The sequence below is a fragment of the Penicillium pulvis genome, assembly GCF_028828015.1.
Source record: "Penicillium pulvis strain IBT 33274 chromosome Unknown contig_5_segment0_segment0, whole genome shotgun sequence".
NCBI lineage: Eukaryota > Fungi > Ascomycota > Eurotiomycetes > Eurotiales > Aspergillaceae > Penicillium > Penicillium pulvis.
Genome location: NW_026643078.1, coordinates 709801 through 721854, shown reverse-complemented (window position 1 = coordinate 721854; position 12054 = coordinate 709801). Strand labels below are relative to the sequence as shown.

Genomic DNA, 12054 nt, shown 5'->3' with positions numbered 1-12054 from the left:
TCGAAACAAGCAACGATTTGGCCCCAGCCTTCAGCAGGTAGCCATCACATGATATGATGCTGGTTAGATAAGCTCTCGAGCTCATTATAGACTCAGTTGATTACTTTTCTTTGTTATGCATATTAAGTCATGACACTACGTGCTAACGTAGGATAGACCATGCATTTTCAGATAAGACAGTTGACGCTTACTAGAGGGAGAGAAGAAATCCAAGAACCGCGAGGGGGAAATTGCTGATGCCTTCTATAGCCCCCAGTCATCAGTATGTGAACGCCTAGCCAGGCAGCCTCCTACTATCGCGATAGCGCTATCGGAATCAAGTTGCCTATTTTGCGTCGTTATATAAAGCTTTGCCATATCGAAACTAGAAGCAACAGAGACGCGCCAGTATAATCTTCGGCTGAAACAACATGACCCTTGATTATTCCATCCACCCTGTTGTTTCAAGTGACCTTCCCGCCCTCGGGAAGTTTATTCACTCCGCCAAACTCTCTCTGAGCATCAACCGCCTCATCTTCCTTGACTGGCCAAATGAGAAACTCCAGAGCGAGAGCTACTACCAAGCCGTGCAAAGCGGATATGCTAATCCAGCAGCTGAATGTTTTAAAGCGGTCGACAATGTGACCAAAGAGATAATCGGCTACATTGTCCTGGAGCGTAAACAGCCCGAAGAATCGGAAAATACTGATCGGGAAGTCGAAGCCGAGGGTAGCATTCCAGGTGGAGTGAACCCACCACTTCTCGCCGAGGTTAGCAATGCGACGAGACGGATCGCAATGGAGGTTGAGGGGACACATCGCTTCGGTAAGTTTGTTTGTCGCATGATATTCTCTAGGGTGGCATTAATGTTTTGAGTAGATGTGATATATATGTGTGTGAAACCTTCTGTTCAGAGACGTGGTGTTGGCTCCACGTTAGTCCAGCTGGGCTTTGATCGAGCCAAGGCCGAGGGAATTCCACTGGCTGTTTGTGCTGAAGCTCCTTCTATACCTTTCTTTGATAAACTCGAATTCAAGGAAACGGTGCATTTCGATATCGATTTGCGGAAATACGCGACAGCCAATAGTGGGTTTGGGGTGTTCCGTCTGGCTGGAATGATGTGGCATCCTTAAACTGAAGGCTGTGAATGGACAAATTTTACAGTATTGTTTCATTGCTTGTACTGAGAAAGAGAAATGATCATAGTCTAGTGCGCTATTGAGATTACCGAACCGTGAATCCACCATCGACCCGAAGATCTGCACCGTTGATCATTCCACTAGAGTCCTGTCACAAAGTTAGAGAAAACCATATAGACATTTCCCGGAGTTCACTTACTTGGCAAAGGAAGACGACCGAATCCGCAACTTCTTCAGGCAATGCAAATTTTCCGGTCGGGATATTCTTCAAGAAAGCCTCCCTCACAGACGTTTCTCCCCAAGCCTTCTGCCCAAGAGCAGTCCAAGCTACGGTCGGAGATACACTGTTTGAAGTGATCCCTTTAGGTCCCCACTCAGAAGCCATACTACGCGTCAAACCTAGCAAGCCAGCCTTCGAAGCACAGTAAGCTCCATGTTGATGCAAAGCAGCATGTGCAGCTTGCGACGAAATACTAACGATCCGACCCGGTGGCGGAGGACTAGTTGAAGACTCCGCTGCCTTCGACGCAGCGAAATACAAATGGGCAAAAGCCTGGGAGCAAAGCATTGGTCCAAAGATATTGGTGGTCAGATGCTTCATTGTTTCTTCGGGTGGTGTGAGCTCCATATCGCTAAGAGAGACATATCCAGCCGTATTGATCAGGATACTGGGGAAGGCTCTCTCAGTCTGAGATGAGGTGTCTGGTGACACTGAATCTTTCTCTAGTGCGTTGAACGCAGACTGCACGGACTCGGGGGACGTGATGTCGCACTCATAAGTGCGGATGTCATCCAGGTCTGTGCTGCTTCCATATCCTGTCTCGAGGAGCTGGTCGCGACGTGCGGCCTCAAAGGGCGCGTATAGAATTGCAAGGCGGGCACCTTGTTGCCTTAGCTTTTGGCCGATACTTGATCCCAGGCCACCTGGTGTGGTGTTAGCATTGTTGCTATCTTAGGCGGGTCAGCCTTTATCCCTACCTAAGCCGCCGGGTAAAATGGCAAGGCGACGAGCGAATGCCATGTTCTTTGCAGATCACACTGTGATTGGTGATAGGGTCAATCCAAGAACGGGAATTAGGGAAATGCAATAAGTTTGTGTAGCTTTGGTCCTGCCAAAATCGACGACCCCTCAAAATGCGGAGAAACATGACGGTTCAGGCAATGATCGGTGATCTTCCCGACCATGCAGGGATGGGAACAACTGACGTCAACCATTCGCGTGGGTTATGCATTTGGATTGTTTGTACCCTCGTGATCACAATTGTCATGTCGCTATACTCGTTTAGTCAAATTCTCTAGCTTCTGTGGAACCACAGGGATCTGATATCAAATTCTTCTCTTGTTCCAACTGCTACTTTGGCCCCACGGGAAATCCCATGTTCAAAGACCTTTGATAATACAGTTGGCATGCATCGAATATTTCAAGTGATGCCCTAAAGCTGGCATCCGACAGGCATACCTAGTGCGGGAGCAGAAATGCAAGGACAGCAAAGCACAAGTAAATGAGGGCTCTTAGACTTAAGCTCACGGAGCAGCTCTTCATAATCACATGATCGACCAGTGAGTAGTCAGTGACCATGATTGGCTGTTCACTGACACCCATTGATTAGTCACATGCATTCATTGACCAATCTACAGTACTGGCCATCCCCGAAGCGGCATCGGTTGCCCACATTGACTAGTGACCCATCAGTGTTTTGATGGCCCTCAATTGCCACACTGTCTCCACTTCCCGAGGTGCTGAATCCTATGCTACGTCTCTTCTCTTGACAATATAGCGCAATGACGTAAGCTTGAAGCCTGCTGTGGTGCTTGATAATCCCATTACTTCCTGGCGTAAACCCCATGCGTATACGTTGGAAGTTGCGAGCCAGTATACGAGAATCCGAAACAGCATAACCCCTTAAGACACTCACCGTTCCTTTCCTAGTGCCCTAATTAGATCGCGCTAAACCTAATCTGGTCAGGGGAATATTCCACCATGTTTCTTTAGTGTAGTTCAGGTATTTCTGGTAGATCACTAAATTACCGGCGTTAGGCAGGGGGGTGAAGTACGAGACAATTGATATGATTCGTTGTTGCCGGAGGGGCGATATCTTCATTACAGGCAGTGATCTGCGTTCCATATTCACCGTGGTTGGATTTTGACGACTTTTGAGGAATCCTTACATTAGCTAGGGCATACTGGCTTGGGTAGCTTTATCTGCTTAGATGGTTGCTCCACCTTAATGGCACTCTCGTCTGAAAGTGGCTAGACGCTTGGTTCGTTCAAAAGTTAATAAATTAAATAGCCGGAGACTAGTTCTGTACCCATAAAGGGGTAGGCCATGGTATAGGCGAGCCGATTCTAGATGAATACTAGTCGTGAAAAAGGAACAAAAGCGAGAACCGAAATCGCCGCACTCGACATTCCGTAGTCATAAAGAATTAGAAAGACTCCGTCCACAACCTTTCGCCAGGTCTTCCCAATGTGCATTCAATCTTAACTGCAACTCTAATAATCATTCACGCATGCACTTCCCGAGCCGGATTCATTGAATTCATGGATTATGGTCCCCAATATTTGATATAGTCCAATGATCAGTAAAGCTGTACCATGTATTCTGCGTCTTGGGCCTTGCTCAATGGAGCGCTTGTTCATGTACATGCTTCGACCCTCAACCCCCTACGCTCTGAGTGGTTACCGATACCAGTAATCTGGGGCAGGCAAGGGTCCGGGCTCTACTGCTTGACCCATGCTTGGAAAAGACTCTGAGCTTCCCTGACCGCAGTCATATCTAGTTCCCCAGCGCATATGAGCGCCCAGAGCACGATCAGGCATTCCTCCTGACCGGACCATATGCTGGTCTTGGCCCAGGACATGGCCAATCAAGCGGCGTCCACAATAGCTTAGTTGCGTGGAAGGGCCTCGAATTGTCACAGGACTATCCTGGGCTACACCGTGCATGAGGCTTAACCCCCAATCCCAAGTGTCCATTCGTGCGATATTGGCATGCGGAAGTCAAAATTCTAGCCGAGGGAGTCATAGCGCCCCCGAGCGCCTCCCCCAAAGCGCCTCTGTAGGACTCGCCATGCGGCCCATACCCCCCTGTCCCATGGCGTTGAGATCATTGGAGGAATTCGAAAAGACAGATGTGGAAGAGCTTTCCTCCTATATTCACGAGCCATGGACGCTCAGGCCCAATGGAGGCGTCAAGTGGTCATAGCCGAACAGTAAGCAATCACGGGTAAAGGAGAAGGAACCGATGTAACTAACCGTGCCAATTACTTTGGTCGCTGGATCTGTGCCAAGGCCATCCGCTGTGTCAGTCTGGCCACTAGGGAATTTCCACTAAACTCAAAATAAGAATGGGCTAAAAAAACCAGTAATTACATAGAATAAATTACCTAGTAGGGTTATATATCTAAATTAGGAATAGTTAACTTTTCTTTATTTTTTGAACTCTGGCCGCGCTTAGGGCACCTTTTCATGCATTTTTAGATTTTATACTATCCAATATCGGCATTTCTCCATTTCTCTGGTGGAGAGAATTCAGGGTCCGTCCGGGGTCATGGCGCGGGGTAATGACCATCTGGGGTCACGGCGCGGGGTAGTGACCGGGGTAGTGACCGTCCGGGGTAAAACTGGCCGAGCCCATAGTCCCCGGATGAGGTGAGACTCCGAGCCGTGTCCGATTCTGGGATTCGTCGGGTTCTTTCATGGAAAGTTTTTCATCTGGGACCCTGCACGTCCCATTGGCCCTGAGTATGGTCTTTTATAGAGATGGAGAGATCAAGCATCATGAGCATCCTACTTCATGTTCGGAGGCCAGCGTTGGAGGACTTTTTGAATGGGTCAGGTTTGCTGAACATTTATTTGTCCGTGTTACTCAGGACCTGGAGTCAAGCACATCGCTAAGTAAGAATGAGCGCTTATCCTCTCCCAACTCCTCGGTTAATTTTAGTTGCTCATTATGATAGGCTCAATGGAGTTGAACCACCTTGACAGGGAATCAGGAGGATCAGATTTCAGAATGCATAACAAGAGAAAACCTGGGACGGGACACGGGCATGACTCGAACTAGCCGAAGGAAGGAGGATCGTAAACTCTCTCCTAGCACTCAAGGGCCAAAGCAGGGAATTGTCCGGCGGAAAGAACGCCACATCTAGACGCACACCACCACACCCTGTCAGTTCAGCTGACCCCGCAAAGGAACCGGTACATTTCCTCCCGATACCTTTCAGACTAGTTTGCTCGACAAGAGCCTACCATAATCAAGTGACGCTGCTACCGTAGTGCTCGGAAAAATGACCCTCTTGAGTGGCGTTGTTAATTTCAGGAGGTCAAGGTCCGGAGCAAGCTTTTCCCCATTGCGCTTAGATCGGGCTCACCATCACGAGCGTATTGTCACAAGTATTTAGATCTGAAACCCCCAGTCGTGCCTGCCTCTCTTTCGTTCACCCGTTTCTTTCAGAAATCGTCAACATGAATAGCGACCTCACAGAGAAGCAGACCACGGCGGAGGAGGTCGAGGCGCAGCCCTCTTCCACTGGCGGACCTGTTTACGATGCCGGCGAGAAGGTCGACTACGACAGAGCGGGCGCCATCGAGGCCGAGCAGAACGAACACAATATGACTGTACTCCAGGCTGTCAAGGCCTATCCAGCTGCCAGCTGGTGGGCATTCGTGATGTCATGCACCATTGTAAGCTCTTGCTCATGATAGGGAGATCATTTTCTCTGACGTTGCGATAGATCATGGAGTCCTACTGTGTTTTCTTAATGGGACAGTTCATAGCCACAGCGAGATTCGCCAAGGATTTTGGTGTTAAAAGCGACGTGACGGGCGAGTATATTATCGAAGCTTCATGGCAATCAGCATTCCAGTGTAGCGGGCCACTCGGTGCCTTCATCGGTGTATTCCTCGCAGGTCCCATTACCAGTTGGATTGGATATCGATGGGCAACCATTGGCGGTCTCATGTGCTTGAACGGCTTCATCTTTATCTTCTATTTCGGCAACAGCCAAGGAATGTTTTTCGCGGCCCAGATCCTGGAAGGCATCCCGTGGGGCATTTTTATCGCCAACGCACCCGCCTACTGTGCCGAAATTGTGCCAATGAGATTGAGAGCTCCTGCAACGCAGATGTTGCAGATGTTCTGGGCGGTTGGGTCAATCATTGTCGGCGGTATCACTTACCACTACCAATCCAAGGATGACCCGTCGGCGTACAGGTTCGTCCACTCCCATAGATGCCATCGAGGAGCACTGTACTAATAGCCACCCCAGAGTTCCCATTGCACTCCAGTGGATGTTCCCTACTCCCCTCGCTATCCTACTCTTCCTTGCGCCTGAATCGCCCTGGTGGCTCGTACGAAAGGGCCGCCTGGCTGAGGCAGAGAAGTCTGTCAAACGCCTTGGACGCGCGAGTGCAACTGATAATCCCGCTGACGCAGTCGCCATGATGCGTCGCACGATCGAACTCGAGAAAACTGAGAAGAAGCCCAGTCTTATTGAACTGTGGAAGGGCACCGATCGCTACCGCACATTGATTGTGTGCGGTGTGTACGCATCTCAGAATTTGACGGGCAATTTGATTGCTAACCAAGCGGTTTACTTTTTCAAACGTAAGTCCAGCTATTTCCTGCAACCTCATTCCAGACTAACACCAGATCAGAGGCCGGCATGGCAGACAACACCGCATTTGCACTTGGCCTCATCACTTCTGCCCTCCAGTGGATTATGGTCATGCTCTCTTGGGTCCTCACCACATACCTCGGCCGACGCACCGTCTATGTCTATGGTCAATTCATCAATTGTGCATTCTTGATCGCACTCGGTATTGCGGCTTCAGTTGGCATGAGTACGGCGGCCAGCAATGCGCAAGCATCACTTGGCTTGATCGTCTCCGTCCTGTTCTGCTTGGGACCCGCCCCTGCCTCATGGGTCATCATCGGCGAGACATCTTCCGTTCGTCTCAGGCCACTGACAACTGGTATTGGACGAGGTGCCTACTACTTGGTCAACATTCCTTGCATCTTCCTCTCCAGCTACATGCTCAACACTGATAAGTGGAACCTCGGCGGCAAGAGTGGCTACATCTGGGCTGGTACAGCCTTTGTCTGCACTACCATGGCTTGGCTCTGGGTTCCAGAGATGAAGCACAGGTCTTTCCGTGAGATCGACATTCTGTTCAAGCGTCATGTTCCGGCTCGCAAATGGAAGCAGACGGTTGTCGATATCAACGACGACGAGTAGATGGATTTGCTGTTCGGAGAAGCCTGAGTGATACTGCTTGTGCAGGGATGGCTGGTAGAGATGAGTTCCTTACTAGGTACTTATAGGTAATTATTTATACCCAAGTTGAAGGGTAAAGATTGTAGTGGAATGTGGAATATTTTCTACTCTTTTTGAAAATGGCTGCTACAGTACTACCTAAGCTTGCCTTTATTAAAACTGATGTAAGAGGCTAATACTATGTGTTCCTGATAGCGCACGATAGCTGAGTCTGATAATGTATATAAGCTTACTCCTCCTGGAACCTGAACTGTCCTTAAGAGGTTGATTGATTAATTGATCAATTGATTCTTTGACTGTTTTAGCTGCTTAATTATTGGTAACTTTTGTCCTTAGGGAATTAATAGCGTGTCTCTTATGTCAGGGCCATGAAGGGAGAGATTATCTAACGGCGTATTGGGCCGCTATTTCGGGAACGATAACGGATTCCACAAGTCAACAGGACACTCCGGCCCGTGAGGGGAAGTGTAAGGCCTAATTGGGCATCGGAACGACGAGAAGGCATGCCGAATAGCAAAATTTCATGCGAAAGTTAGGCTTGATTAGCGCTACATCCCTGCTAGGTCTTATTACCAACACTATTCGGAATTATAAACCATCATTCTCAAGATAATTTGGCAAGTGTACTAGTAACTAATCCCTGTAAATTGTAGTGCCGGCGGAGCTCCGACGCCATTTACAACTGTATCATAACTAGCCCCAATCTTCGACCCTGCCAGCGTTGCATCGTTATATCGCCCAGATTGTTCAAATAGTGCTGCCTAGAAGCCAGAAATCTTTTAAATATAGAACACCTGTGAAAACTAAAAGCTCCCCTCTCTCTCCCTCTCTTCGTTCGCCTGTGGGGGTTCCTTGAGATTAATACATAGGGGCGTTTGAGTCACTCCCTGAACGTTATCAACTGCACCACCTTCGTAACTATTTGCACAGTTGCAATGGCAGAAGGTGTTACCCGGTACATAACCGACCCGCCAGCTGGGGCTGTTGTTGTGCAAGACAGACAGAGCCTCAACGACATAGTCCGCGCCAATCCCGAAACAATTCTAAGCCCCGAGAACGGAGGTTACTACCTGAATACCATGGATGGTGAAACATTGGCAATAGCTGGCGATGATTTGTGCGTGGAATTGGATGCTGCTATCGCAAGCGCCGACGCTATGGACACCGATACTGAGGATGAAGGAAAGGCCAAGCCTTAGAGAGGGGAAGACTTGGACTGCCCTGGCTGTGGGCTTCTTTATAATTATGCAGTAGTAAGTGTGAGGATGGGGATGATAGAGGCTGCACAAGCTAGCGCCCGGGACTAATGCGTCGCAAGTCTCAGTTGTAGTTTTCATTGCGCTTGATTCTCGATTCCCAGGACCTTATGTGAAGACCAAGCACGCTTTAGCGAAGTACATTCTAGGAGCGTTCGTAAAGATTAACGCAAATGATCCTTGACAGGTCGCCGAGAACAAGTGAGCCGGTTCGTGATTTCCTAAAAGCAAAGTGCTAGCTTAGGCCAAGGACACCAAAATACTCTTTTAGTCCATATTACTATTGCTAGATTATGACCTTGCTTGTTCATGTGGAATAGGCTATTCTTGTTTTGGGATGGGACAGTGGACACTTATTTGAGCAAATGGGGCTTTCGCGCGAAGTAGTGGACTGCATTTTATTGAGTTAGCTCTTGCATGAGCTTACGTGAGGCGCAGTGATGCGATCACTACTAAGGCAGTACTTAAGTCTACTTGGTGAGCAAAAGGGGCGGGAGGATCAGCACCAATACGGAAAAGGTAGCCAGAAATTCTCAAAGGAAATTCGGTACGTAGTATCGTGAAGTGCTGCAAGAAAAAAGATGTATGGAAGGTCAAGCCTCATCAGCCACTGAGATTGAGCGTATAACCCGACCCAAACTGGTCTATTGCCTCTTCAAAAAAGCACTGGCTTCATCGTGAGCATTCATCCGTTTACCTGCTACAACTGATTGCACAACAACAGAGCCTGCTAGTTGATCGTTCAATTAGTATTATATTCTATTTTACATGCTCCTGGGAGAACTTCGTCTACCGGTCCTTCGATCTCCAAACCAGGCTTTGGAGAATTACTAGTACCAGAGTAGATACGTCTCATCCACCTGCGGTGGTGGTGGTGGCTATTCCACAGCCTCTGTTGCCTGCCCCCAATATTTGTTCGTGGACGACTTGAATAGTCTTCCTGAACGCGTTTGGTGATCGCAATGTTCAGTGTATAGTAAGATGGTGGTTCTCCAGCGGAGATCCTGGTAGCCATTCGATAAGCCCTGGTGAGGACTTCTGGCCTCCTCACAACTTCACGACCTTTCTGGTCACTCTCGAGTAGCCTCGCCAGTACCGGCTTATAATTTATATGCGTCCTTCTGGCGCTGGGAGCTAGCACTCATGGGAGGTTGGGAGGTGGGGAGGACCTCCTTGGGTTGCTGCTTCTGCTTCATCTTGCCATAACCATAGATAAGGCCACTGAAGAATCCCAGGAGAATAGCCGTGATGCTACCAAATGTGACAGGAGCATCGAAAAAGACGATGCCGCTAATAGCGAGCGGGAGCTTATTCAGATATCCGACGAACGAATAAGTAGTAGACGATGTCTTACGGATGCACCAGGCCGATGAGTACGAGATGAAGATGGCACCCAGGCCAGAATAGAGCATGCCGATCATGAGGCTGTTGCGCGTCTCGGCAGGGAAGTTCTTAGCCAAGTTGGCCGACGACCAGTCCTCGGTGACCAGGGAGCAGATGATCATGATAGGGAGGGAGATCAGGTTGTTATAGAACATAGCTGGTCAATTCTAGTCAGTTTGAGTTGCAAAGCCTGGTAGTTGATTGAGAACTTACTGTCCCAGTCCTTGAAGTTCAACGAGGTGATGAACTTGCGTGTTCCCAGGACGTAAGAGGCAGTGCAGAAGACGTTGAGCCCCATCCACGCGTACCCGGCGTTCAAGGTTGAGATAGCGGTGGCAGACTCAACTGAGTGCCCAACGCCATTGACAGCGGCCTGGATATCAGCCCACGCAGCTACAATGGAGCTGAGCACCATAAAACCAAACGACAACAGAAGCAGCGGGGTGACATTGCCGCCGAACCATAGAATCTCACCATAGGCGATGACGATAATGGTCAAGTTCTTGAAAATAGTGTATACCGGCACAGATAGAAATTGAAGAGACTTGGTGCTGGTGTAGATCATACCGACGAAGAACACAGACACGGGAAGCCCTGACTCGGTGTTAGCATGGCTGGGATTGCAAAAGCGTCAGTTGGCTGTTGCAGACATACACCTCTTGGCCTTGCTGCTTTCCAAGGCAGCGAGGTTAGGAATAAAACCCATCTGTTTCAAGACCAGGATTGCAGCAAAGCAAATAACGGCCTATCGTATAGCTGTCAGCTTCAATGTCTTAATGCGGTGCCAGTGTGTCGCAGCGCATACCTGAATAGCCAGATAAAGAAAGTTCAAGTTCCAGGACGAACCCGAAACGACATACTTGTTCACGACCGTCATGCTGATCGAGGAGAAGCAATAGGCCAGAACAGCAGCGCCAGGATTGTTCTCGAGTTGGGAGAAAATGCTATCCTTCCCACTATCGGCGCGAGCCCGGTGGTGGAGCGCAGGCTCCAGCAGGTTCTCTCGCTCGTCGCGCTCCTCACCCATCCCACTCAACTCGATATCCTCGTTCTTCTTGTTCGACATTGTGGTTGCGTTGTGCGATCGAAAGGTACAAAACGAGAGACTTGAGGTAGGCTATCCCACAGGATGACGGGGTAAGAAAATTGTTGTTCGCGTAGGGTGGTTTGGTACGAGATGAGCGCTTGATTTTGCAAAAAACCAGGGGCGATGATGGAGACGGCAGGTCTGTGATTTGGAAATTCAAAATAGCATGAAGCGAAGGGAATGCGACGGGCTACTGGACACGTCAGCAGAAATTTGAACTTGAGGAATTGGTCTCTTTGATGATGCAAAAGAAGGACTGAGTTGCGCGAAAGGACTGTGTTGCGCGGACTACGCGTTGAAATCTAATTAAATTGCAATGGACGCGAATCTGGCCAAAAGTTGGTGTTTGGAAGGGGCTGACCCATGTAACGTGGGGGCGGTGGGGGTGGAGCAGCAAAAATCATGCCTGACATACTAGGCTACCAGAAGTCTTCATCCCCAGGAAATGGCAGAAAAGCTATGTGATACGCACATGGATTATTGGTATGGTAAAGAAGGATACCAGCATTCGGTACTTTAAGTATAATGGATTAGGTTTGGATAGACTTCTTCAAGGCCCGTGGTCTAGCCAGTAGACGACCCATGGGAAAGTCTAGATTTGCATTGCTTGTCTTATCAGATAGCGCGTCTATCTTGCGTGGCGATATGGCGACTTTTAGTGGATCTATTCATCAATCTTGAGCATGGCCAAGCAATCCAAGTGATACCTCTACAGTAAGTCGACTAAGTCGTAAAAATCGCATCAATCTTCGGGTCATATAAAGAAGAGGTTCGAGTGTTGAATCGTAATTAGAACCAGCACATTGATGCTCAAGCTTGATCACATCTTACCTTCATCTTCTTTCATATTGAGTGGAATATGGCAGGATACTTGACGCTAGGGCTCTTGTGGCGCGATGGGGTTAGGCTATGCAGTCCGGTGTACAACATAACC

General features: G+C 48.8%; 5 protein-coding genes across 5 annotated transcripts; 3 read left to right on the top strand and 2 right to left on the bottom strand.

The window, feature by feature from the left end:
* Positions 1 to 410: 410 nt before the first annotated feature.
* N7503_006824 (uncharacterized protein) lies at positions 411 to 1112 on the top strand (the record flags this gene model as incomplete). Its single annotated transcript, XM_057066371.1, has 2 exons — positions 411 to 804; positions 859 to 1112. 2 exons carry the CDS (start codon positions 411 to 413, stop codon positions 1110 to 1112), a joined length of 648 nt encoding a protein of 215 aa, XP_056920052.1.
* Positions 1113 to 1203: 91 nt separating this feature from the next.
* On the bottom strand, positions 1204 to 2139 carry N7503_006823 (putative short-chain dehydrogenase/reductase; the record flags this gene model as incomplete). Its single annotated transcript, XM_057066370.1, has 3 exons — positions 1204 to 1266; positions 1318 to 2042; positions 2097 to 2139. 3 exons carry the CDS (start codon positions 2137 to 2139, stop codon positions 1204 to 1206), a joined length of 831 nt encoding a protein of 276 aa, XP_056920051.1.
* A 3444-nt stretch (positions 2140 to 5583) lies between these two features.
* On the top strand, positions 5584 to 7355 carry N7503_006822 (putative MFS maltose transporter; the record flags this gene model as incomplete). The annotated part of the gene is made up of 4 exons (XM_057066369.1): positions 5584 to 5802; positions 5853 to 6331; positions 6387 to 6724; positions 6775 to 7355. 4 exons carry the CDS (start codon positions 5584 to 5586, stop codon positions 7353 to 7355), a joined length of 1617 nt encoding a protein of 538 aa, XP_056920050.1.
* A 974-nt stretch (positions 7356 to 8329) lies between these two features.
* Positions 8330 to 8593, top strand: N7503_006821 (uncharacterized protein; the record flags this gene model as incomplete). The annotated part of the gene is made up of 1 exon (XM_057066368.1): positions 8330 to 8593. The coding sequence occupies one exon, from the start codon at positions 8330 to 8332 to the stop codon at positions 8591 to 8593; it is 264 nt and encodes an 87-aa protein (XP_056920049.1).
* A 1157-nt stretch (positions 8594 to 9750) lies between these two features.
* Positions 9751 to 11099, bottom strand: N7503_006820 (GDP-mannose transporter; the record flags this gene model as incomplete). Its single annotated transcript, XM_057066367.1, has 4 exons — positions 9751 to 10190; positions 10247 to 10627; positions 10688 to 10778; positions 10839 to 11099. 4 exons carry the CDS (start codon positions 11097 to 11099, stop codon positions 9751 to 9753), a joined length of 1173 nt encoding a protein of 390 aa, XP_056920048.1.
* Between the last annotated feature and the right edge of the window lie 955 nt (positions 11100 to 12054).